The 26,973-nt window shown below is 45.7% G+C and overlaps 1 protein-coding gene across 2 annotated transcripts; it reads left to right on the top strand.

The window, feature by feature from the left end:
- Positions 1–315: 315 nt before the first annotated feature.
- Positions 316–25,265, top strand: Ccz1 (CCZ1 vacuolar protein trafficking and biogenesis associated). Of its 2 annotated transcripts, XM_076923629.1 has the most exons (15): positions 316–521; positions 1,668–1,765; positions 1,863–1,956; positions 3,120–3,197; positions 3,571–3,618; positions 5,263–5,346; positions 8,718–8,893; positions 12,122–12,203; positions 14,746–14,807; positions 15,083–15,194; positions 20,171–20,204; positions 20,748–20,865; positions 21,736–21,894; positions 22,315–22,442; positions 24,927–25,265. In XM_076923629.1, the coding sequence occupies exons 1-15, from the start codon at positions 408–410 to the stop codon at positions 24,980–24,982; spliced, it is 1,443 nt and encodes a 480-aa protein (XP_076779744.1). In that variant the 5' UTR covers positions 316–407; the 3' UTR covers positions 24,983–25,265. The 2 variants fall into 2 exon arrangements, with proteins under 2 accessions (XP_076779744.1, XP_076779745.1); XM_076923630.1 differs by lacking the exon at positions 5,263–5,346 and having other exon boundaries at positions 24,927–25,133.
- Positions 25,266–26,973: the final 1,708 nt, after the last annotated feature.

Below are 26,973 nucleotides of genomic sequence, written 5' to 3'. Positions count from 1 at the left end.
GCAAAGGTGTGAGGATCTCCATGAGTTCAAGGCCAGCCTGATCTACATAGTAAAACCCTATCAAAACAAGCAAACAAACAAAAGAAACAAAACAAAACAAAACAAAACAAAACCCAAAACCCAACATCTATTGTTACATTTCTCTTGACATTCCTGGTCTTCGCCTTTACCCATGACAGCCAGCTAAGTGCTAATAAAAAAAAAAAAACACCACAGCCCAATAAATAAGAGGGAACTGGTTCTACACGGACGTAACAGAGAAGGACCGGGCCACCGCAGGTTTTTCTTCTGGGTCAGTCCAGACCTCTTCCGGGCCGACGGCTAGGGAGGCGGAAGTGCGGTGTTCCCTAAGGCTGCGGTCTCCGAGCGGGCGGAGGGGAGCCTCCCGACGTGGGGGCCGGGCCGGGATGGCGGCAGCCGCGGCCGGGACGGGGACTTGGGCGGCCCAGGAAAAGCAGTTCCCGCCGGCGTTGTTGAGCTTCTTCATCTACAACCCACGTTTCGGGCCGCGCGAAGGAGAGGTAAGCTGAGGGGGCTGCGCGCCGGCGTCAGCCGCAGACCGAGGAAGGTCCCGGGACCGGCGGCCGGTGTCAGTGCTCCGGAGCTGCAGGGTGCGTCCGGGCCGCCGCCCCTCTTAGTCTTGCCCGCTGTGCCCAAGCCTGCTCCGTGCCGGGTGTTGCGCCTGGTGGGATGTGCAGGGCATCTGACAACGCAGGCCGGTCCTGTCTGCGAAGGTCCGTCAGGTTAATCCCTCCGCCCGGTTTGAAATGTCTTTCCCTTCGCGTCAATTCTGGGCGATTAAAATTGAACTGTCTTCTCTCTTGGAAATCTTCGATTGCAAAGGTGGAGCCAGATTGGTAGAATGTAGCTCTCAAAAGAGGGAAAACGAAACGAAACAAAACAAAACTTTGAGGCGCTTCAGAAAGTTAGTGTTGTTTTCTTCTTCCTTTTTTTTTTTTTTTTTTTCCGCCAAGATTGATTGATGTTATAAGAGTTTTTGTTTGCTCTGAGAGTGGCGACTTCCTCAAAAAAAAAAAAAAAAAAAAAAAAAAAAAAAGTCTAGAGCTGTGTTTTGTTGCAAGCAAATCACAGTCCTAGTTAGAGCTGTCAGTCCAAGTGCTCTTGAACCAACTTGGTGCAATTGTGGATCCCGTATTCCTGGACATGTGCGTACATGCATCTTCTTTTTGAGGGTTGGTGACACATGGGAAGAAATCCGAGACTTTCATTAAACTTGTACTACTGATGAAATGTGATTTGGTGAATATCACAATTGCCTCTTACACTGATGAGTTACAGTATTTACAAAATCACAATGAATTTTGCTTTTTGGAGGGTTTGTTTGCTTTTTGTTTTTTGTTTTTTTTTGTTTGTTTGTTTGGTTTTTGTTTTTCCTTCAAGACAGGGTTTCTCTGTGTAGCCCTGGCTGTCCTGGAACTCCCTCTGCTGACCAGGCTGGCCTCAAACTCTCAGACTTTCCTGCCTCTGCCTCCAGAGTGCTGGGATGTGCCACCAGACCTAACAATTTTGGTTTTCTAAAGACATTTTTAGGTTTTTGTCCTTAACCTCTATGATGAGAGAGTTGGATGTTAAACTCAACACTCAATTTCTTCATTAAGATGAATAAATCCTGACATTTATGCTGTGTTTCTGTTTTCTTGTGTTAGGAAGAAAATAAAATTCTGTTTTACCATCCAAATGAAGTAGAAAAGAATGAAAAAATTAGAAACGTTGGATTATGTGAAGCAATTGTACAGTTTACAAGGTAATAGTTTACAGATTTTTTTTTTGTTTGTAGAGACTAGTGAATTCTTTCAGTTTACACCATGTTTAAACCATGTTTAAAATTTTTTTTTCACTAGGACTTTTAGCCCATCGAAACCTGCAAAATCTTTACACACACAGAAGAATAGACAGTTCTTCAATGAACCAGAAGAAAATTTCTGGATGGTCATGGTATTTACATACACAGTAATAATAAAATTCTGGGGATTTTATTCTTAGGACACACAGTAAAATTAGTTGCAATTTCAAAATCAAAATGGTTATTCAGATTGGGGCTAAATTTTAAGAAACTTTCTGGACAGGCAGTGGTGTTGCATACCTTTAATTCCAGCACTCAGGAGGCAGAGGCAAGCAGATCTCTCTGAGTCGGAAGCCAGCCTGGTCTTTAGAGCCAATTCTAGGATAGGCAGAGTTAGACTGAGAAACCTTGTCTCAAAAAAACAAAACAAAACAAATTAGAGAGAGAGAGAGAGAGAGAGAAAGAAAGAAACTTTGTATCTACAAATGGAGTTCAATAGAAGACCACTTGCCTGGGTTCTTGACTAGACACCACAAACAAACACTCAAAAGAAATTTTGTGTCTAGGGGTATAACATGTTCAATAGTTTTTGTGTATTTGTGTGTGGTGGAGGTTGGGGGAGTGGCCTTTGTGTGCCTTATGTATGGCAACTTTGGGTGCCATTCCTAAGGAGTCCATCTGGATTTCTGAGCAAGATCTCTCACAAAGATCTGAGAGAACCAGTTATGTTTGTCTAGTTGGTCAGCAAGCTCCAGGAATCCATCTGTCTCCAACTCCCTAAGGCCAGGATTGTGCTACTGTAGCCTACATTTCCTTGTTTGTTTGTTGGCAGGATCTCACTGTATAGCCATGGCTGGCCTGGAACTCTTTGTAGATCCACCTGCCTCTGCCTCCTGAGTGCTAAGATTGCCCAGATTACATGGGTGCTAGAAATCAAATTCAAGGCCTTGTTTGTTTGTTTGTTTGTTTGTTTTGGCAGCAGGAGGTGGAAGGCAGTGTGAGAGTGTTCTCTGCTCCCACCATGCTGTAGTGAACTCCAGGTCATCAGCCTTGCAGACAAGTGCCTTTACCTGCTGAGCCATCTTTCTTTTTGTGGTGTCGTTTCTCTGTGTCGCCCTGGCAGTCCTGAAACTCTCCCTGTAGACCTGGCTGGCACTCATTTATATATTTTATTGCTGGAGCTAGAACCCAAGCACATGCTGGGCAAACATTTTATTGTTGAGCAATAGTCCCAGTCCCAGATTTTTTAAATTAAAAGAAAGTTTAAAACATCCGATCCTATCATCATATAATTTCTGTTTATCAAATTTCATAGGTTGTTCGGAATCCTATCATCGAAAAGCAAAGTAAAGATGGCAAGGCAGTCGTGGAGTACCAGGAGGAGGAGCTGCTGGTAACGAGCTTCTTACCCCATACTTTTAGGATGCTCCTGGATATGTGGAGTAGTGCACATTTAACCAAGTAGCTTTTAGGAACCTTCTTGGGCTTCGTAGGAAAGTTTTACGTGTATTACTTACTTTCACGATAATCCTCTAAAAATACTTGAGTACGTGTTTTATTAATACCTTCCACTGGTCATCTGTGTGTAAAGCCCTTCTAAAAGATAAAAGAGGCTTATTGATTTGTAAATTTGAATTTAATACCTGTGATTTCAGTGTACAGCTACCTTAGGACCAAGTTTATAGTAACCATGTGCCTTTGCCAAAAGTGGTCCTGTTTCTGTGCCCTGGGAACCGGTGAGATGCCTGCTGTTCTCTTGTTTGTAGGACAAGGTGTACAGCTCAGTGCTTCGGCAGTGTTACAGCATGTATAAGGTAAGCCTACATGCCAGTCTGCGCCCTGCTCTGTGAGAGCCTCAGGTACCTGCACCCCAGTCTGCGTCCCATTCTGTGAGAGCCTTGGGTGCCTGCACGCCAGTCTGCATCCCACTCTGTGAGAGGCTCACAGAGTTGGGAAGAAGGAGGGCATGCATTACAACTGTGTTCTTTTTAAACATCTTTCTCCTTTCAACCTTCCACATCCTCGCATGCACTCCTCCCCCATTCTCTCTCTCATGACCTCTTTCTTTTTAATTATATGTATGCATGTATGTATGAGTCTATAGGTGTGTATATGTGTATGTATATGTGTATATACCTAACTATCTATAACCTGCTCGGTCCATATGACGTTCCTTGTATGTATGATTTCAGAGCTGACCACTAGGTATTGAATAACCCTGGTGGGGAAGATTATGTATCCCGCTCTCTTGCTTTCCCATAGTCTTTAATCTGTGGTTGAGCCCCGTGAGATTTCTCTCTCCCATGTTAACATGTTTACTGGTGTGGTCCTTGTTCAGATCTTGTTTGGGCAGCCGTGTTGGTGAGATTTCATGGGTGTAGTTTCTCTGACATTTGTAGGAGATGCAGTCTCACAGCAAACTCCCTGTTCCTCTGGCCCCTATGCTCTTTCTGCCTCCTACAACTGTGAGCCTTAGGTATAGGGACTGAGTGTAGTTGTATCAGTGGGGGCTGGGCACCACACAATCACTTTTCTGCATTTTGATCAGCCGTGGTTTTCTGTAATAGGCTCCATCTGTTGCAAGGAAATGTTTCTTTGCTGAGGGTGAGACCTATACTTAATTTGGCTAGACACTGGTGAAGGACATGCAGGATCTGACTGGGCTGGCATTCTCTTTAAAATTAGGCTCTGTCCACACTTTTGTTCTGTTTTGCTTTCTGAGACAAGGTTTCTCTCCATAGTCCAGGCTGACCTCAGACTCACAGTCACCTAGGCTCAGTACCCTGAGTGCTGAGGTTACAGATGTTTGCTTCCGTGCCTGGGTAACTCTTTAATCCCTCCAGGTACTGGGGACTGAGCCTAGGCCAATGCTCCCCATGTGTAGCTACATTCCCATTCTTAACATTTTTATTTTATTTTTTAATTTATTTATGGTGCCAGAGAGATGGCTCCGTGGTTAAGGGCTGTATTGCTCTTACAGAGGGCCCAAGCTCAGGTGAGGTCTGTGGCTCCAGCTGTCAGGTCGCTGAGGTGAGAGAATGACTTTTGACTTTGAGCCCAACCTCCTGGGCAACATAGAAGTCCTGTACTCTCCAAAACAACCAGATAAAAACAGAAAGATGGGCAGAATTATTAAGTGGCCTTATGAAAATACTGGTTGTCTATCACTTAGTGTATTGTTTAGTAAGTTATATGTAATTTTACACAATTTTTTCTCACAAATACTTCATAGACTTAAAAGTCCCTGGCAGGTGTTAATGAGCCTCGTTAGAAGGTGCAGTAGAAGACCCTTACATGGAGTACAGGACACTGACTTCGTTTCCCGCAGTGTCTCACACTGTTAGCTGTTACATGGAGTACAGGACACTGACTTCGTTTCCCGCAGTGTCTCACACTGTTAGCTGTTACATGGAGTACAGGACACTGACTTCATTTCCCGCAATGTCTCACACTACTAGCTTTTCAATGGGACGTTCTTAAAAGCCATGGAAGATGGAGGTGTCAAGCTCCTAAAAGAACGATTAGAGAAATTCTTCCATCGGGTAAGTGTCCTGAATTTTATCTATAACTTTAATAATACCTTGAGAGAAGTATCAGTGAAGCTGGTTGTAGGAATCAATGGCTGACCACTTACCAGGCTGGATAAGATCCTTGGTTGAGCCCCAGCACCACAGGGGAGGTGTTACAGAGCAATACAGAGGCAAAAAACCTTGTTTTTAAATTTAGTCTTAAAAATATATATTTTTTGTATCACACATAAGTGTCAAATTGTGTGTGTGTATATATATATGTATATATATGATATATATCTTATTATATATGTGACATATATATTGCATTGGTGTTTTGCCAGCATGAATATCTATGTGAGGGTTCCAGATGCCCTGGAACTGAAGTTACAAGCAGTTGTGAGCTGCCATGTGGGTGCTGGGAATTGAATCTGGGCCAGTGCAGTGCTCTTAACCACTGAGCCATCTTTCCAGCCCCAGTTTATTATTTATATTTTTAATTATATGTATATGTCTATGTGTGGGTATGTGCATGAGTGCAGTGGTCATAAAGACCAGAAGAGGATGTCTGATTCCTTGGAACTGTGAGCTCCAGTTGTCCCCCAGGGGTGCTGGGAACCAAATTCCACTCCTGCAAGAGCAATACCAGCTCTTGGCCACTGAGCCGTCTTGCCAGCCTCCAGTTTTGTTTTTGTTTTTTTTTTTAAGATATAAAATCCAGACCTTGAATGTAGTAAAGAACCGAGACTTGTTAATGCAAACCCAGAGCAGTGAGATCGGCAGGCCTGTGACCTAGCCTGTTGGAACAGAGCATCCTTGAACAGGGCTCCTGGAAGCAGCTGAGACATGTCTCAGCTTAATCTTGTGCATCTGTGTGTGTTGTAGGGAGGGCTTACTTCAAAGGCTGTTTTATTATGTGAGTGGGTTAGAGTACAAACATTTAAACAATTACTAGAGTCTCATGTTTATTACACACGCATGCACACACACATGCATGCACACACACACACTTTTATTTTGAGGTAGGATCTTACTGGTTATATTTATATTAATTGCATTGGCAAAGGGAGTCTCAAAAAAGCCCAGCAGAGACTTTGTTCTCTGGTTAAGTCTCATGAAGAGAGTTTTGAACAAGTGTAGCAAGCTTAGAAAGGAAAAATATAAAATATATGATTCAAGTATTAAAGGGGCGCACCAGGAAGTGAAATGGAGCTGAATCCTATGCCCTAGGAGATAATATAAGGGATTTGGGTGCAAGATCCTACTCAGCAAAATTTAGATCCAGGCATGGAGGTATACACCTTTAATCCTGGGAAATAAAGCCAAACATCTCAGAGTTCAAGGCCAGCCTGGAGCAAAGCAGGTTCTAGATGATGAAAAGCTTAAATCCAGGCGTGGTGGTACATGCTTTTAATCCCAGCATTACAGGAGACAGGGCCATGCAGATCTCTGGGTTCAAGGTCAATCTACAGAGCAAGTTCCAGAAAAATCAAGTTTAGGCAGAAAGGGAATCAGAAAACAGAAAGCCAGTATTCTGCTAGCAGCCTTCAGATGAAGATGTAGAACTCTCAGCTCCTCCTGCACCATGCCTACCTGGATGCTGCCATGTTCCCATCTTGTTGAAAATGGACTGAACTTTTGAACCTGTGAGCCAGCCCCAATTAAATGATGTTCTTACAAGAGTTGCCTTGGTCACGGTGTCTGTTCACAGCAGTAAACTCTAAGACAAGTTGGGAGGCACTATTTGAAAGGATTAGGAGGTGTGGCCTTGCTGGAGGAAGGGTGTGGAGTGGGATGGGCTTTGGAGTTTCAAAAGTGGTGGCTCAGGCCTTTAATTCCAGCATTCAGGAGGCAGAGTCGGAGGCAGGCCAGTCTCTTTGATCTGGTCTGTAGAGTGAGTTCCAGGACAGGACAGGCTACATAGAGAGAAACCCTGTCTTGAAAAACCAGAAAACAACAACAAAAGCCCAAGCCAGTCCTAGGGGCTTTCTCTAGGATCCTGCTGCCTGTGGATTCAGAGATCGAGCTGTCAGCTACTTGTCCAGCACCATGTCGGCCTGCATGCCACCATTCTTTTACCACCTCTGAAAATGTAAGCAAGCCCCAATTAAATCTTTTTCAGAGTGTCTGTGGTCTTGGTGTCTTTTCACAGCAAGAGAACAGTGCCTAGCATGGCTGTCACATGGACTCAGTCACACAAGTGTGAAATGTCCCAAGAGCTGAAACTCTAGTTACCAGTCTCTCTCATTGTGCTTTGGGCTTTGTTTCACTTGCCGAAGCTTCTGTCAGATTCAGTTTGTGTTCAAGTAATAATTTTCAGGGTTTTTTTTTTTTTTTTCCCTAAAATACCTCTTGTCTTAGTTACTGTTGTATTGCTGTGAAGAGACACCATGGCCAAGGCAACTTATAAAAGAAGGCATCTAATTGGGGCTTGCTTACAGTTTCCCAGGGTGACTCCATGATCTTCATGGCAGGGAGCATGGCAACAGGCTGGCAGGCATGGTACTGGAGCAATAGTGAGAACTTACATCTGCTCCACAAGCAGCAAGTAGAGAGAAAGTCCAGAAAGATCTGGATCCGGCATGGGGTTTTGAAGGCTCAACCCCAGTGACAGCTGTCCTTCAGCAAGGCCACACCTCTCAATCCTTTTCAAAATTTCAAAATTGTCTCACCCCACAAATTAGGGACCTAGCATTCAAGTATATGATCCAATGGAGGCCCTTCTCATTCAGACCTCCATCTCTCTCTCATCCCTGCTTCTGTATTGTTTATTTAACTTACTGTTGTTCATGTGAGTGAGTGCAGCCTGGTCTTGATTTGGGTTGTCTTTCTCAGTTTTGTATGCATTGAGTCAAGGCCTCTCTAAGAGGTCATTTCAGCAAGTGTAGCTGGACAGCTTGCTCAAGGGATCCCATGTCTCTGCCTCGCTCAGCTGGGACTGCAGGCAGCCTCCATACCTGTCTGGTTTTTTACCCAGGGGTTGGGGATCTGAACTCTGGTCCTCAGGTGTGTAGCAAGCACTTTTAGCCTCTGAGCCATCTTGAAACGTTTCTCACATTAATGACCATAAGTCACTCTGGTGCCATCTTTCTCAAACCCTGTTCTTGCTCTCATTACTGTCTGTTACAAGTAAACTGTTGTCCTGACTACCGTCCCTCCAAACGGCACCATAATTGTATCATGTGAATTCCTAAGAGATGCATCAGCACACCAAGTACAACCTCCAGCTTTTGTATTTTGGGATTGGCATTGACTTCAAGTACAGTCACTCTTGACTTACTGCTTGTCGGGCTTGTCTTGTGCTGTTTGTCAGTGTGTGGCTGTGTGGCTGTGTGACGTAGTAGCCTGATGTGAGCACCATCGAGACTGTGCTGTTATTAAGCTGGTGTCTGTTTCCCCCACAGTATTTGCAGACTCTACATTTGCAGTCATGTGATCTACTTGATATTTTTGGTGGAATCAGCTTCTTCCCATTGGATAAAATGACTTACTTGAAAATCCAGTCCTTTATTAATCGAATGGAAGAAAGCCTAAGTGTAGTCAAATATACAGCATTCCTCTACAACGACCAACTCATCTGGTAGGTAACAGCCTGTGGCTTGGCCTGAAGGAGATGGAGGTCAGAGAAATTAAACACAGCAGCAACGGGTGTAGTTGTCTGTCACACAGGAGATAACAGCATGGACATCAGCAGGAACGTTCTTTGTGGGCGTTGTCAAATTAGAAGAAGGATTATTTAGAACACAGCTGGGGTAATAATTAAAATCACCAAGCAGAGGAACTTAAAATGAAAGCCAAGACTGAGATGTCTCAGTGGCGAAAGCCCTTGCTGTACAAGTGTGAGGATTAGAGTCCAGATCCCCAGAACCCAGGTGGGTGTGATGGAGGAAGGCAGAGACGGGATCTCCAGGGCAAGCTAGCTGGCTGATCTAGCCATGTTAGTGAGCTCTGGTGCGAGGAGAGACTCTGCCTCAATGAATAAAGTACAAGAGAAATTGAGGGTGATTCCTGGTGTTAACCAAGTGCACGTGCTCCCATCCATGCATGTGCTCCCATCCATGCATGTGCACACATCCATGCATGTGCACACATGTGCACCTATAGACATACAAAATCATGCATGCAAAACCATACGTGCATGCATACATGCATACATACACACATACATACTCATACACACACATACATGAAAAGTGGCCAAAAAAGGTGGAAGAAGAAGAGAAAAGCTGAAAGGAGGAAGAGGGGAGGAGGGAGCTGTTCTCAAATAACTTAGCGCCTCCAGCAAAGACAGTTGGGGTGCTGGCTGAAAGACCACTCAGTGCTGATGTCAAGACAGCAGAAAGCTACACACAGACACAAAGCACTCTGGGCTGGAGAGATGGCTCAGTGGTTAAGAGCACTGACTGCTCTTCCAGAGGTCCTGAGTTCAATTCCCAGCAACCACATGGTAGCTCACAACCATCTGTAATGGGATCTGATGCCCTCTTCTGGTGTGTACAGAGTACTCACATACATTAAGTAAATAAGTAAAACTTTAAAAAAGAAAGAAAGAGACAGAAAGAGAGAGAGAGAGAAAGTTGGATAGAGTGTGTGTACAAATGAACTGGTGAGATTTCAGTTAGAGGAAGTTTCTGGATTTTTACTGTTGTGTGATGATTCATGTGTGGAGGTGAGAGGACAGTCTGTGGATTCTCTTCTCTCCCCAGTCTTCTGTGGGCCCTGGGGCTCAACCTTGGGTGAGTCATGTCACCAGGCTTGCGTAGCGAGTATCTCTACCCACTGAGCTGCTGCTGGCCCTAATGAGTGTTTTATTTTGCTTCTGGTTTTTATTTTTATTTTTTGAGATAGGGTCACACTATGTAGATCAAGCTGGTTTGTAACTTGTAATCCTCCTGCCTCAGCCCCCATTCCCAGTGCTTACATGTGTCTCAAAAAGGAAGTTGGGTCTTGAACCTGATTTCAGTTTTACTTTTCCTTCCTCTTTATCATCTCAGTTTCTTCTGGAAAAAAAAAATGTTGTAACTGTCCATGTGTTTGACTTAGAAATTCTATCACCAGCCGGGTGGTGGTGGCGCACGCCTTTAATCCCAGCACTTGGGAGGCAGAGGCAGGCAGATTTCTGAGTTCGAGGCCAGCCTGGTCTACAGAGTGAGTTCCAGGACAGCCAGAGCTACACAGAGAAACCCTGTCTCGAAAAACCAAAAAAAAAAAAAAAAAAAAAAAAAAAGAAATTCTATCACCTACCACCCGCTGCGGTTGGTCTATCACCTGCCACCCTCTGTGGTTGGTTTATCACCACCCACATCAGTCGGTGCTGCCATGCAGGCAGCAGAGCTTTTGAACCACTCTTCCCTTCTTCTAGAGTATCTGTTTCTGCTCTATGGCTCCCAGAACACATGCTTTCATTTTTTAACATTTATCTTTATGTTATTTACATGTGTAGGTATTTTGCCTGATTAAGCCAGGCTGGCTGCCCAGTGAGCCCGAGGTGCTCCCTTCCCCACCCCCAGCCCCCCTCCAGCACTTGGATTGTAGGCATACACTGCCACGCCTAGCTTTTAACACAGGTGTTGAGGATCAAAAAATTCAGGTCCTCATGTTAGCGTGGCAAACATTTTACCCCTGAGCCATGTTCCCAGTTGCTGTCACATTTTAGATGTAGTCAGGGCTCATGAGAAAGCAGGGGGTGGTATGGGAGATGACCCGGTGCACCGGCTAGTAAAGGCGTCTTGAAGAAGGGCAGCAGTTGTCTGCAGGGAAGGCCAGAGTTCTTTCTAACACAACAGGCAGTAGAAGAGGTGTTGACACAGAGTTCTCCCAGAACTTTTCGGTTTCCTTGTTTATCTCTTGTCCCCAAACAACAACAACCTCTTCAAGGGTGGCTGTCTGCCAGGTCCCAGCATTTTTTCATATTCCTTCCTCATTTTGAGATGAGACTGTTTGCCCAAAGCTTCTTTCTTTCTCCTTTTTGTCTACACTGAAACCTACAGAACAAATATCCACATAGACTTCTGATACCTGTGGTCAAATTATGTATCTGTAGCATAGTGATATTTTCTAGATTTGGTATTCACTGTATAAGCGGGGACACTAAGATGTTGTTCTAGTTTGTAACATGTGATTACTAGTTTTCTCTAAGTAACACTGTATGATTTCAGCCTAAAAGTCAGATCTATTGGTCTTAAAAACTTAAAAAGCGTGAAAAAGCTGCATGCATATGTATGTGTGTGCGCGCGTGCGCGAGCGTGTGTGTGTGTGTGTGTGTGTGTGTGTGTGTGTGTGTGTGTGTGTGCACGCGCGCGCGCACACATCTCTCCATTCTTCATTGGTTCAGGGATCAATCCCAGGTCACCAGTCTTTTAATGCCTTTACCTGCTGAGCCTGTTGGGGTTTTTGTTTCGAGTCATATTTAAAATACAGGACTGTGGAGCCCCAGCTGCTAGCAGGTCAGCATGCAGTGCCAGTACTTGGTCTGATGTGTTTCCTTCCTGAACTCCCCAGCTGGAAGATCCTCATGTCCTGTTTCTGTTTTGAGCTCTATGTAGCAAAGGATGACCTTGAACTTTTGATCCTTCTGCCTTCCCTAGTCTTGGTTCAGAGCTCTACACAGCATGCCCGTCCTGTTTGTTTTTACTGCAGGGCTGGGGATGGGTCCCAAGGCTTCATGCTAGGCCAGCACTCTCCTGTCCTACTGTATCCCTAGCTCAGTGTCTTCTTACAATATAGAGACAAAAACAAGCATTACTGTAGAGCAGAGAAGTCACACAAGCAATCCCAGACTTTAACCAGTGCTTTCCTGATGTTTCAGGAGTGGACTAGAGCAAGATGACATGAGAATTTTGTACAAATACCTCACCACCTCCCTGTTCCCCAGGCACATCGAACCTGAGGTATGATTGCATTCTACAGACACGCAGCCGGGGGAGGGGCGGTATGTGTGTGTGGTAACCTGGGCACAGGACACTTCTGAGCTGCTTTATGTTGGTATATGACACTCAGGGATACTTAGCTGTGTACTGATTTATGAAAACATATGTCATCCTTCCTGTGATTGTTGTGTTCACATGCAATTCATCGGGTAGAGAGAAAACTGGGTCTTACGTAGGGACAGAGAATCTGGAAAAGCCAGGGATCCCTGAGGGCCCTAAGCCTGCAGTCTTCCTCTATCGGATGAGGTATTGTGAGAGGGCGGCTGACGGCCTGCCTTGCTTTGCCACAGTTGTACTTCATTCCCCAGCTTCCCACAGAGGACATTACACACCAGCATTCTTAATTAGGCTGAAAGTGAAACGTGTTCACAGCCCATAAATCATTATTTCCCCTTGCTCTGTTGATTTCCAAGCTCCCCTTCTGCCCTCGTCCCACCTTCGTTCTCTCTAGCATTTCAGGCCTTGATTTGAAACAATGGAACAACCTCTCTGATACACTCAGGGTATTGCTTGCATACGCAAGGCCCTGGGTTCCATCCTCACCACCTCAAGAAAACAAACATTAAAAGAGAGGTTTAAGATGGGTTCCCTCCAGAACTTTCCAGGCAGGTCGGACACAGCAGCCAACAGCTGTTCCCAGTGTCCAGCACATCTGCCCGTCCTCATAACCTTCTAACAATCCCATGAGTTGGTTATACTGTCTAACAGAGGGGCTTGCTCAGGCTTACAAGACATCTGCACCCTGCCAAGATGTGTTAGCTTCTCATTGCTGACAGGGTACCTGAGGAGACTAGCTCAGAGCGGAAAGCCTGGTTTGTCAGTCTCAGAGGTTTCAGGCAAAGGTCGGCTGCTTGCATGTGACAGAGGCTGCCTACCTCGGTGGAGAAGCAGGGGGAGAACAACAAGGATAGATACATCCTTCAAGGGTGTGCCCAGGGACCTACTGCCTTCAAGAGGAACCCATCCCAACCAGCCCATTCATATTCAGTCATAGCTTTGCATTCGTCAGTGGTTTTTGCTGTGCATGAGCTAGGCATCCACAAGGTCCAGTCACATGTCAGCAGCACTGACAGCTAGACCAAGTCCTTAACACACAGGTCATTAGGGGACATTCTAGATTCAGACCACACGCTTGTCCAACAAGGATATGACAGAGCCAGGACTACTCTGCTTGGTATCAAAGCCTTTCTTATAAGCACATCCTTCAAGGAACTACTTCTGATGCTGTTAGCCTTTGACAGCATGGTGCCACAAAAAAGATTCTGTCCGTTACTTGATTACACGCCTGAAGAGCAGTGTGTAAAGCAGAAAGCTACGACACCGCGTGGCTGTCTGGATTCGTACATATGACATCTGCCACCGATTGGCAGTGGGCTGTGCGCTTTCACCTCTGGGCGGACTGTGCATTGAGGATATTTTGAAGTTATGTGCTAAACCAGAAGAGCACCAAACGTTTCACAACATTTATTCAGTTTTATATGTGTGGGAGTTTAGCCTGCATGCATGTCAGTGTTATCATGTATGTGCAGTGCCTAAAGAGTCCAGAAGAGGACACTTGGGCCCTCGGGGACTAGACTCAGAGAATGCTGTGAGCTGTCTGAGACAGATGCTGTGGGATTTAGGCTCAAATGGAGTTATGTTATGGTAGTCCTGGTTAAATTAGTCAGTTCTTTATGTATTTTTGTAGTATGTTTATTATGTTTTCCTTGAAAATTTCATACATGTGTGTATATATAATATGTATATATGTACATATGTATATGTATATATAATATCCCATATGATGTGTATATACATACATATTATAGATACATATGTATATATATAATCACATCTACCACCATGCTTCTCTGTCTGCTTCCCTAGGACTCCCCAGACCACTCCCCCGGCTTCATGTCCTTTTTTTTCATAATCGTTTTATTTCTAATACCTCTCTCCCTCCCATCTTCCAGGTCTTACATTCTTTACCTCTCTTCCTCCATGTCCCCTGAGCCTTGGATGGGGGTGGCAGAAGGTTGACAGATAACCAGTTCTGACACTGAGTCCTCACCCAGCCACTGTGCTCAGCGCTCTGACCTGGTTATCAAGTCCCTCCCTGCCTTTACCACTGCTCACTGTCAGAAAAGCTTCTCTGGCCAAGCCTGTGGGCAAACACATACATTTAAAGAATGTGGTTTCCTTTATTTATTTTTTTTCTAGGTGACAAGGAATATGGGAAATAAGTGTAGCAAAATGGCTTGAGACCAACTAGCCAATAGGAATGCTGTGTGTCAAATTGAAAGTTAAAAAAAAAAAAAAGTAGGGCTGGGGAGATGGCTCAGTGGTTAAGAACACTTTCTATTCTTAAAAAGTACCTGGGTTCACTGAGTTCAATTCCCAGCACCCACATGGCAGCTCACAACTGTCTTCACTCACACAGACACACATGTAGGCAGAACACCAGTGTACCAATGAACATAAAATATAAAAAAGTAATTGTTCTCAACATTTATTGTGTTTGCAGTTGGCGGGAAGGGATTCCCCAGTAAGGGCAGAAATGCCTGGAAACCTTCAACACTATGGAAGGTAGGACTTCTGCTGTTCGGCTACAGTATTGGATTTCATCTCTTCTGGTAAAGATGAGGTCACGAGCATTGGATTACCCTGTGAGCAGTAATCCAGGAAGAAGTTGTGTTGTTTCTGGTGACATTACACAGTTTTTTACCGAGTTCTGATTTGGCGTTTACCAAATGGCATCTAGCGTCAGCAGAATGTCGGTGTGCATTGACTAGGAGTGTGTTTGTTTGTTATGTTTACAGTTTACCTCATTGAGTTGAGTCATCTCTGTGTTTACTTTTAAGATTTCTTACTGGACCCTTGAACCTTAATGATCCAGAAGCAAAATGCAGATTCCCCAAAATTTTTGTAAATACAGATGACACTTATGAAGAGCTCCATTTAATTGTTTATAAGGTAATGATCGTTTTCCTCCAGTGTTACAGACGAATGCTAAAGCACACCTCCCTCCCTTGCATGTGTAGACCAGCACCGGTGCAGCCTCTTAAATGTTTCTTGGGAAAGGTGTTGCAAGTTCTGATCTCTGTAAAACTCAGAAAGGGTGTTCTTCTGCAGCAGGAAGTTGCTGCTAGTGAAAGAAGTGCTGGCTACGGTGGGATTCAAGTGTCCACAGTCCCAAGTGCCCACAGACCCAAGGTGTGAGAGGGCCTGCCTTGGAGCACAGATGCACGGCGGCCACACTGCAGTGAGCCCTGCTTCTGCGCTGAACCCTGGCATTTCGACTGACTCATGTCCGGCAGCACTTGTCTCAGTGCTTATAAGACTGGCATGTATGTGCAGGCTGAGCTCTCTTTTCATTTGCGATGAGGCTTCACTGTTTGCAGCCTTCAGCTCCTGGGAGCAAGCAGTCTTTACTTCTGTCTCCTGGTAGCTGGGACTTCAGGCATGTGCCACCATGCCTGGTTAGTGTTTCTTCCTCCCCCCACTCCTTTTTCCCCTCCTTCTTTTTCTTCCTTCCTCCCTCCCGCTACATTTCTCTTTAGAAATGTAGTTATGGTACAAGAAAGAAAAGTGATCACAAGTCTGTCTTCTGTCATACATGAAACTACAAATATGTTTTAATCCAAAGGCGTAGAAATTATGTTTCAGAAAAACAGAAAGGATGTCACGTGGGAATCCTTTCACTGTCTGGAGAGTGGGATGATTAAGAACAATGCTTGAGAGAAATCTGAGAGCAGAGAAGGCTCCAGCCTAGACTGTGAGGAAACAGGGCTGAGGTGGTGACACCTCTTCTTCAGAGCACACAGAAACCCCCAGCTCAGAGCAGCCAGCTCAGCCAGGTATGGGAAGTGACTGTGGAGAGAGGATTAAGGGGGTATTGTCTCTCTCTTCCTGTCCTTGCACACAGAGAAGCCTTCAGCTGAGCCTGTGCTGCAGGGTGAAGGCTGAGAGTGTTTAACAGAAAGTGACAGTGACACAGCCAGAGAGACCAAGATATGAGCCTGAGAAACAGGCTGGCTCTTCCTTGAGCCCCGTCTGCCTGGCACGGCTGCCTCACTCATCCCGTATGATATATAAATCCACCATCCCTCAGCAGCAGCGTCTTCTCATATGACAGAATCAAACCAGATCGAAACACCAAAACCCTACAAGTTCTGAAAGGGAGAAGACGGATTCTGGGACGGATGAGTATTTAAGAGATCCGTCCACACAGGGTGAGAGGTGGCTCAGCAGTTATGAGCTGACAGAGGCCCTCCGTCTCACTTGCACCACCCAGGCTGTGCAGTTTCACTACTGTCTTTAGTTCTAGTTCCAGGGGATCTGACATCCTCTTCTGACTTCTGTAGGCCCAAGTACATATGTAGTACATAGGTGTATATGCAGGTACAGTAACGTGAAAGTAGTGTGCATTGATTAGAGGGGTTGTGTGCACTGAGGTGAAGCAGGGTGGTAGGAAATGGTCCAGTCACCAAGTCCACGTGCCTGTGACCGGGGCACTCAGGAGGCAGGAAGTTCATAAGTTTGAGGTCAGCCTGGCGTTTACAGTGGGAGTGCCCCAACCACCACATGACAGTACCCAGTTTAATTGAAACTAACTTAAAAACATTTTTTTATTGTAGCTGGATGTAGTGGTGCATGCCTTTGATTCCAGCACCAGGGAGGCAGAGGCAGGTGAATCTAGGCCATCCTGGTCTACATAGTGAGTTCCAAACTAGCCAGAGCTTTACAGTAAGACCCTGTCTCAAAACATTGTGATAGGATAAACTCTATTACATTAACAGCATCTCTCAAGAGCTTACTGTCCTTTATACAATAACTCCATTTCCTACCTTGAAACTGCAGTTTGTTTATGTGTGCAGGTGTGTGTGTGTGTGTGTATGTACATACGTGTGCAGCAAGTACTCTTATTCACTCTGCAGCCCTAGGCTGATGAGTGCAAAGCTGTGCCTCGAGTGTAACTGCTCTTCTGAGTTCTGCTTTTCCTGTCAATGACAGGCCTTAAAAGTGACCTTGGAGACACCTTAAGAAAGCAGATGGTGTCTAAAGTGAAAATAGTCCTGGAGGCTCCTGAGCTTTGCCACTAGAGGCCACTGTTGGACTACCAATACAGTGCTGGTGGTCCTGGGTTCCATGAGAAAGCAGACTGGGCAGTCTCCAGGAGCAAACCCTAAGCAGCACCCCTCCACAGCCCTCAGTGTCAGCTCCTACCCTGACTTCCCTGGATGAAATAGAGCTGTAAACTAAAATAAACCTTTCCTCCCCAACTTGCTTTTGGTCACAGTGTTTTAAGACAGCAATAGGAACTTTAGACACCATCTGCTTTCTTGAGGTCTCCAAGGTCACTTTTAAGGCCTGTTGTTGACAGGAAAAGCAGAACTCAGAAGAGCAGTTACGCTCGAGGCACAGCTTTGCACTGCAAGTGGCAGAGATGGATGTCGGCCTAGGGCTGCAGAGTGAGTCAGAGCACTTGCTGTGCAGAGCCAGGGCCTGAATTCAGATCTCAGCACCGACGACGAGCCAGGCATGGTCTCATGCACCGTTATCTCCGACTCTAGGGATGGGATGGGGGTTCCGAGGAAAGAGGACTGTTGGGCCTCTAGCTGCCAGTGTAGTTGTAAAACTACAGTAGAACCCGTTAGCTCCAGTTCTAGGAAGACTGCCCCCAAAGGAAAAAGGCAGGGAAGACGGATGTCATCCTCTGTCTCCATGCATGTGCACACACAAGTGCACACACACCTGCACATACATAGACAGCACACAGTCAAGAAGAGGTGTGTGCAGCAGGGTCTGAAGTCAGCAGACGGCAGCTCTTCAGACAGCACAGCTGACCTCTGCAGTGATGAGGGAAGTGTGCAGCAACGCCCTCTAGGAAGTTGGCCTCCACACCCAAGTGTTTATCAAGGATTGACCAGGGACACTGGCCTCCACGTGCTTGCCCTTCCTCCCAGCCCTGTGTGTGTCAGGCTGATATGAAGGACTGTGAAGGATAGGCCTGTCGGTTGTTGTAGTTGACATTCCTTTGTCTGGGTAGGTGTGGAATTGTCTGGAAAATGTTCTCCTATTTTGGAAGACTTGGAGAATTGGTGTTAAATCTTTAAATGTTTAATGGAATTCCCAGTAGAACTCTGTACATGTGTGTTTTTGTGTGAGTTTTTAAAGTTTTAGTGTTTCTGAAACAGGGTCTCTCTGTGGAGTTCTGGCTGTCCTGGAACTGTCTCTGTAGGTCAGGTTGGCCTCAAACACACAGACATCCACCTGCCTCTAGAGGCCTCCCAAGTGCTGGGATTACTGTGAGTCACTCCCCCTGGCTGAGAGTTTGAATTGTGAGTTTCTTGTTGGTAGTCTACCTTGGTTTTCTTTTTCTTCATGAGGCAGTTTCAGTAGTTTGTGTCTTTCTCAGGAATTTATGAACTCCATGAAGTTAACTAGTTTGTTGGCACATAGATCTTCACAGTACTGACGTGTTGTTTTTACTTCTCTGCCTGTGGAGTCAATAGCAATATCTCTCTCCCTTTGGTTGTTGATTCTGGTAATGAGTCTTCTGTCCTTTTTTTAATTCTAGCATGTGAAGAGGCTTTTCAGTCTTGTGCTGGTTTTTCCCAAGAGCCAGTACTGGCTTCCGGTGTTGTCTCTTCCCTGCTGAGTCCTTCCTGCTTTGACTGTTATTACTCCTTCCTGCTGTTTGCTTCAGCTTCTGTTTGCTCTTTTTTCCAGGGTCTTCAGATGTGAGCTTAGCTCATCAGTTTAGCTCTGTCTTCATATTGGTCATTTGCAGTTGTAAAGACTCTCGGTGGTCACACAGGGTCTGTGCATGTGAGTGCAGCTGCCTTTAGAGGCCAGAGGTGCCACATTCCCCTGGGGCTGGAGGGGTTTTTTGTTGTTGTTTTGGTTTGGTTTTTTGTTTGTTTGTTTGTTTGTTTGTTTGTTTTGGTTTTTTGAGACAGGGTTTCTCTGCGTAACCCCTGGCTGTCCTGGAACTCACTCTGCAGACCAGGCTGGCCTCGAACTCGGAAATCCACCTGCCTCTGCCTCCCAAGTGCTGGGATTGAAGGTGTGCACCACCACCGCCCGGCTGGAGCTGGAGTTTTGTGCTGGGGACTAAGCTCAAGTCCTTGGCAAGGGCAGAACGTGCTCTTAACGACTGAGCCATCCCTTCAGAACCTGTTTACTTTCTTCTTTTAGACAGGATCTCATGTAGCTCAGACTGACCTTGAATTCGCTCGGTAACTGAGACTGCCCTGGAATCCTCTGCCGCCTCCATCTGGTATTACAAGTGTGCACCGATGTGCTTGGCAGTTTCAGCTTTACTTACGGTCTTAGTTGCTGTTACTTGCTAATGTCATACCTGCAGTTATCTGCTGGAGTGAAAGGGGGCAAGGTGGTAGTGACGGGGTCTCTTATTAAGTTTTTTAATGGAAAGTGTCAAGTGTACAGAAGGACTAGAACAGCAAAGTCCCAGGCATCCAGCGAAGGTGAATTCATAAGATACCAATATTTGTTTATTTGTTTGTTTTAGTTTTCTACAGGGTTTCTCTGCGTAGCCCTGGCTGTCCTGGAATTCATTCTGTAGACCAGGCTGGTCTCCAACTCGGAGATACACCTGTCTTTGCCTCCCGAGTGCTAAGATTAAGTGTGCACTACCACCACCTAGTTTAAGATGCCAGTCTGTCTTCTGTCCCTTGTTCTAAGCTATGCCACTGCATTTGTAAATACTCTGTATCTCTGACTGATGCACCGAGGCACTGTGGAACCAGGCACACAGCCCGTCCTTTGTTGTCAGCCACTGTGCTGCCTGCCCCACACGGCTCTGCTTGACACACTGTGTCTTCCTACAGTTGGTCTGTTGCGATGAAGACAGGCTGCCACGTTTGCTTACAGTGCCCACCCCTCCTCTCTGTACCAGTTGTAATCTCTGGTTTGTCTCCCCACAGGCCATGAGCGCAGCTGTGTGCTTCATGATTGACGGTAGGTACCCGAGGAGTCAGCTCAGTGCAGCCTGCCAGGCCCTGTCCTCAGTGGACAGTGTACGGTCACAGCCATGGAGAGGCTGTTTTACTCACTGCTCCCATTGGAGCCTCGGTTAGCTTTCAAGTTCTTCTCGCTGGTGAGCAGTAGGACCGCTGGCTCCCGGAGCTCACTGACTGGGGCTGAGTGAGGTGTGCTTGAGGAGAATCCAAGTGCTGTGTCGTGTGCGCTAAATAAGTACTTGACCTTCTTAGGTGTTTCTGGGGCAGCCACTTTGGTACTACGTAAGGTATAGAAAGCTTCCCCGCGCTCACAGTGAGAGGCCTCATGTTAGCTCTAGGCAGCTCTAGGCTTGATCTTCCTGCTCGGTTTGGGAGGGATGGGCTTCTGAATGTTTGTCTGGTTCCCCGACTGTATGCTCTCACCTAGTTGGTCAGTAAGTTTTTCATTGGCATTGTGTCAAGCACTGAGCAGTCACATGAGCAGGAGCTGTTGGGCACAGAGGGCTGTCGCTCTGAACGCTGTTTCTTTAACTCCTGGCAGCCTCCACGCAGCTCACGCTGGATTTCTGCCGAAGATTGGACAGCATCGTTGGGCCCCAGCTTACAGTGCTGGCATCTGACATCTGCGAGCAGTTTAATATCAACAAGAGAGTCTCTGGGTTTGTACTCTCACACACTAACTGCTTATGGGACTAAAGGGTGTGGACAGCGTGACTGCAGCTTTCCCTCAAAACCTAGACAGCTCGGTCCCTCTGTCCTGTGCCCTAGGAGAGGGAAAGGTAGGTCCTGGTCGGTCAGAATCCATTTTACTTCATGGAAGAGGCTGATGCAGCTCAGCCTGGCTTTCACTGAGGATGTGCGAAGTCTCACACAGTGAGCTGCAGTCACGTGGCCAGGCACTGGGCACAGTGCACATTCTTTCCCAGCACTGGAGATAAACAAATGTTCTTCTCCTAAACCAGGGTCAGCAGAGTGTTTCCTGTAACAGAATAGGTAGTAAATAAGTCGGACTTCATGGACAACGTTCTTTTATTTAGAAGAAATCACATGGAGGGAAATATTTTTTGGTTAAGAAGTAGACTTCAGCTCTCTGGAAATTTTTATTTTATTAAATACCACATGTTATTATTATTAGATGAAGCATTGGTTACAGCTTACTGGGATTCTTTGAGTGCCTAGCCATGGAAGATACAAGGCCTTTATATAGTTGTTTAATTACATATATTTACTGTGCATGTGTCTAGGTCAGAGAGTGGTTTGCAGGTGTAGCTTCTCTCCCTCCATCCTGTGGGCCCTGGTCCGACTCAGGTCTACAGGCTTGGTGGCATGTGTCTTTCCCTTTGAGTCACCGTGCCACCCTTGCCATACAGTTTTAGTTTGTGAATTTTCTGTTTTGGGGGTCTCTTGGGTTTTGATTTTGAGACAAGGTCCCATGTGTTGAAGGCTGTCCTTCTACACTTTCACACTGAGACTGTGCAGTTGGGATAATTCTTTCAGATTGTCACCATCTCAATGTCATGTCTGCACAGGTCTGAAAAAGAACCCCAGTTTAAGTTCATTTACTTCAACCACATGAATTTAGCAGAGAAAAGTACAATTCACATGAGGAAAACGGCCAGCGTGTCACTCACATCCGTCCACCCGGATCTAATGAAGATTCTAGGTGACATCAACAGTGACTTCACCAGGTAATTCCAGCAACTTCTCAAAGTAGGTGTTGTCTTTCTCAGGATAGATTTAAAGGAGTTAATTTAATTAATTAATTTATTTTTTATCGTATTTGTTTGTTTACACGGGGTTCACTGTATAGCCTAGGTGGTACTTAAACTCAAGATCCCTCTGCCTCAGCCTTCCCAGGGCTGGGATTATAGACATATGCCCGCATGCCTAGTTAAATAATTTCCTTTAAACCAAGTGACCTAGAGCCCTTAAGAAGGGGCTCAGCCTGAGCTGGTTTTGGGTGCTGTTTCCCCATGACGTTGCCTTTCACACGTGACTTCTTGACTATATATAACTACAACTTAGTGCCGTTTCTTGTTCTGAATTCTTGTTCTCCTCCCAGCCTAGCTGTGTATATAAAATGATCCCACTCTGAAACTTTGTTACAGAGCAGATGAAGATGAGGAGATCATTGTGAAAGCCATGAGCGACTACTGGGTTGTCGGGAAGAAGTCTGACCAGCGGGAGCTGTATGTGATTCTCAGTCAGAAGAACGCGAACCTGATCGAGGTCAATGGTAAGTGGGACCTGCTGTCTCGTAGAATTTTAATGCCACCGATATTTCACATTATCTTTTCCCTGTGTTAAGAAGTATTATAGAACCTGCACATACATGGTGGTGCATACCTATAATTCCAGCTGAGGCAGGAGGATCAGGAGTTTAAGTTCATCCTCAGGTACACACTGAATTTGAACTCAGCCTGGACTACATGAGACCCTATCTCAAAAAAAGTAAATATGGCCTGTGAAACAGCCTAGTGGGTACAGGAGCATGCTGCCAAGCTTGGCGACACAAGTGTGATCTCTGAGACACACAAATTGTCCTCTGACCTCATGCATGCACACTGTATCCCTTACACACACACAAGAAAATAAAGTCTTGAAGTGAATTGGTGAGCTGGAGTGCACAGTGGCTCACACGCATCCATAGCCCTGATTTCATGGATCTGACGCCCGCTTCCGTCCTCTGAAGGCATTGGGCACATGCGGTGATCGACACGCATGCTGACATTCACATGAAATAAAAATAAACATTAGAATGTAAATAAACAGAGACTGGGGAGATGGCTCCAGGGGTTTAGAGCCTCTGCTACTCTTACAGAGGACTCAGGTTTGGTTTCTAGCACCACGTGGGACAGCTCACAACTGCCCCTGAAAGCAAAACAAACAAAGGCTCCTGGCCTCTGAGCCCAGCTTTTGAAGAGGCTCATGCAGGAGGGCCAGAACGTCGAAGTCTGCCTGGACAGTTAATGGAGTCTCTACCTTGAATAAACTCTGGGGGGAATGAGGTGGGAGTTGGGGGTCAGATAAGGAAGTAGCCCACTGCTACAACATCTGCCCAGCGTGAGCGAGGGCCTGGCTCAGTCTCCAGTGCAAATGAAACCCAGAACATAACAGCTATTTCATGAATATGGGTGTTTTACCAGCATGTCTGTCTGTGCCCCACCCACTGTGTACCTGGTCCCTGAGGAAGCCAGGGGAATCGGCAGTTATAGATAGCCATAAGCTGTCCTGTGAGTGCTGAGAACCAAATGGGGTCTTCTGTAAGAACAGCAAGTGTTCCTAACCACTGAGCCTATCTCCAGCCCCCCATTAAGTGCTTTTATTTCCCCTGTGGTATGGGAATCTTAACAGTGCCTAAAAGAAAATTTATTTCTAAAGTGCTACAGAAAGACAAATAAATCAGCAAACAACACACTGTGTACAAGGTTCTTTTACATACCCTGCAATAAGAACAAGTCTCCCCAGGCTGCCAGGCTTACATAGCACTTCCAGCTGTCACCGTCTGCACAGGAGCAGAAGAATGCAGGGGTTTTCTGCCTTCCATCAAAGTGGGGTTGGTCTCCTTTCTGGACAGTGTGATCTAGCAGCTGTTTTGTGGGTCTTAATGAATGTTGTCCTGCAGAAAGGATAGCATTGTCCTCACGGAGTTGGGCCTCTCCACGGCTCTCTGTGGAGTGGCGATAACAGCAGGGGACATATCCCATTAACCTCCTTGTAAATGAAGTGGAGGGCCTTACATCTTTTCTCTCTCTCTCTCTCTCTCTCTCTCTCTCTCTCTCTCTCTCTCTCTCTCTCTCTCTCTCTTTTTCTTTTGAGACAGGGTTTCTCTGTATAGCTCTGGCTGTCCTGGAACTCACTCTGTAGACCAGGCTGGCCTCGAACACAGAAATCCACCTGCCTGCCTCTGCTTCCCAAGTGCTGGGATTAAAGGTGTGCACCACCATTGCCCAGCTCTTACATCTTTTCTTTTGTTGGTTTGTTTTGGTGTGTGTGTGTTTGAGACAGGATCTTCCATCTGGCTAGCCTGAAAGTTGCTATGTAGACCAGTTCAACCTTGAACTTAGAACCATTCACCCATCTTTTCCCTAAGGTTGTAATTACCGCCAGCCTCACTGTGTCAGCATTAAGACATTTCGTATCTTTGTTTGCATTAGTATTTGTGTACATGAAAAGCATCAGTTAGTGCATGCCAGAAATCAAACCAGAGTTTAGAGGAGTGGGTGCGGAGCTCAGTGGAACAGCATTGCCTGGCATACTCAAGGCCCTAGGCTCTGAACTTAGCACCACAGAATTTAAAGTAAAACCAAGGTGATTATCTCTGGAAAGCCCTTGATTTACACCTCCAAGTTGCAGCCAGGGTTCCCCCCACCCCACTCTGGTCCTATCAGCTTCTCAAGAGCATCACACTTGTCTTGCTCTGACCCACAAGGATCTCAGGCATTCCTCAGACTGATTCTTCTAGAAGCAAAAAAGTGGTATTTCCAGTGTGTTGGGAAACATGTCGGTCTCAGGCGTTTGTGAGATGTTTCCCCGACTGCCTTCTCAGTTGTTTAATTATTTTGTTATTGTTGCTTGCTCTTCTTAAAGTCAAAATTAATGCAGTCATTTACTTATTTCCTAACTTTATCCCCAAAGATCTGAAGGTGCTGATCATAGCATCCAGCCCTCAAGGTGAGATGCTGTGTTCTTGACACACTGTTTTCTGTTCTCTCTGCAGAAGAGGTGAAAAAACTGTGTGCCACACAGTTCAATAACATCTTCTTCTTGGATTGACTCTAATGGCTCACCAGAACATCTTTAAAAACCTCAACAAACCTTTTGTTTGCCATTACAACTTACTGGTCATGACAGTGACTGGATTAGTGACAATAGTAAAGCAATACCTGCTTTGAAAATCAAATTTCTACTTGGTTTGATGATTCCATGAGGTTTCTAGATGTTAAATATTTATGTGGAATTAATTAAAGGTAGTCAGCTGAATATCATTCCATTCTGCTGACACTATGTGGATATTTTACTGGGAAATAAGACTAATAAATTGTTAAAGTTTTTAAAATTTCTGGTTTCCTGTTGCGTCTTGTGTTGCTGGTTGTTTGAACTGGCTGGTAGGGCTCATAACTCCTGGTCAGGACGGGGACAGCCTTAGCAATTAAGAGCATGTGCCTCTCTAGCAGAGGACACAGTTTCGTTCTCAACACCTTCGTTGGGGAACTCACAATCTCCTGTAACTCAGGCTAAGTTCTAAGACAGTGGTTCTCAAGCTTCCTGATGCTGTGACCTTTAATCCTGATCCTCAGACTGTGGTGATCCCCAACCATACAGTCATTTCTACTTCAAAAGCGTGATTTTGCTACTGTTGTGAATTGTAATGTATCTGATATATGGCCCCTGAGAAAGGGTGGGTCCACTCCTAAAGGGATCATGACCCACAGATTGAAAACCACTGTTGTAGGAGATCTGATGTCCCTTTTGGTCTCCTTGGGTACCAGTACTCAAGTGTACACACATGTGCACATGCACATACAATTAAAAAATAAAAATCTTAAAAACAAAAACCATGTGGTGGTTTAAATATGCTTGGCCGATGGGAAGTGACACTATTACGAGGTATGGTCTTGTTAGAGGAAGTGTGTCACTGTGGAGGCTGGGCTTTGAGGCCTCTTTTGTATGCCCACGTCTGGCCTCTACCATCCAGCCCCTCCTCCTGACTGCCTGAGGAAGACAGTCTCTTCCTGGCTGCCTTCAGATCAAGATGTAGAACTCTCAGTTCCTCCAGCACCATGTCTGCCTGGACACCGCCATGCTTCCCACCATGATAATGAACTGAACCTCTGAATGGTATGCCAGCCCCAACTAAATGTTTGCCTTTATAAGAGTTGCTGTGGTCATGGTGTCTCTTCACAGCAATAAACCCAAACTAAGAAAACCCCAAAAGTGACAGTATCCTGACAGCTTAGGGTCTCCCTGTTCACGAGGAGGACGGTGAGGCACAGACACAGTCCCTGAATTCAGTCACTCTGAGTACTCGCCTGATGCTTCATTACAGCACCCTGAGCTGTCTGACTAGACATTGCTCCTCTTCGTCATGAGGCCCTCCCAAGAGCCACATCACCCTGTATCCCTTCACACCTGAGATGAAATATAGCTGAATTTTACCTAACCCTGTTTTGCTGACTCAGAGAGTCCAGGGTCTAGGAGAAAATTTGCTGAGTGGTCTGAGATATAGTATTTTCCCCAGCCCCCAAAGCAGTTCTTTGCCCACAACCTGCCTGGTCTAACCTCCATACCTATTGCATTATAGGTGAGGAAGAAGCAGCTTCATCAGTTTGTATTGCTTTCCTTGTTCCTTGGTTCTGGTGTTTTGTTTTGTTTTGTTTTGTTTGTTTTGTTTTGTTGGTTTTTCGAGACAGGGTTTCTCTGTGTAGCCCTGGCTGTCCTGGAACTCACTCTGTAGACCAGGCTGGCCTCGAACTCAGAAATCCGCCTGCTTCTGCCTCCCAAGTGCTGGGATTAAAGGCATGCGCCACCACTGCCTGGCTTGTTCCTTGGTTCTGAATAATTCATTTCCATTATTTTTTCTGCCTGTGCATAACTGTGCATAAGACTGGTTTTTAGTTCCCCAGCATACTGGGCTTTTGTTCCTTGAAGAGTTTGGGGTCGCATCTCAGATGATGGTTGTCTGAGGTGTGTTATTTGAATCGCATGTGTTTGTCTCCCTCAGCCTTTATTCTTTGTTGCATTCTGACCCCAGAGTCTGTGCATTA

Source organism: Arvicanthis niloticus, chromosome 24 (assembly GCF_011762505.2).
Source record: "Arvicanthis niloticus isolate mArvNil1 chromosome 24, mArvNil1.pat.X, whole genome shotgun sequence".
NCBI classification, from domain to species: Eukaryota; Metazoa; Chordata; class Mammalia; order Rodentia; family Muridae; genus Arvicanthis; species Arvicanthis niloticus.
This window is presented reverse-complemented; position numbering and strand designations above follow the sequence as displayed.

What these genes read in the sequence shown, in the direction of transcription:
- Ccz1 (XM_076923629.1), top strand. Translation starts at nt 408, where the DNA reads ATGGCGGCAGCCGCGGCCGGGACGGGGACTTGGGCGGCCCAGGAAAAG. An exon ending in TGTGTGCTTCATGATTGACG is followed by an intron (nt 20,205 to 20,747) that starts GTAGGTACCCGA and finishes AACTCCTGGCAG; the next exon opens with CCTCCACGCAGCTCACGCTG. An exon ending in ATCAACAAGAGAGTCTCTGG is followed by an intron (nt 20,866 to 21,735) that starts GTTTGTACTCTC and finishes ATGTCTGCACAG; the next exon opens with GTCTGAAAAAGAACCCCAGT.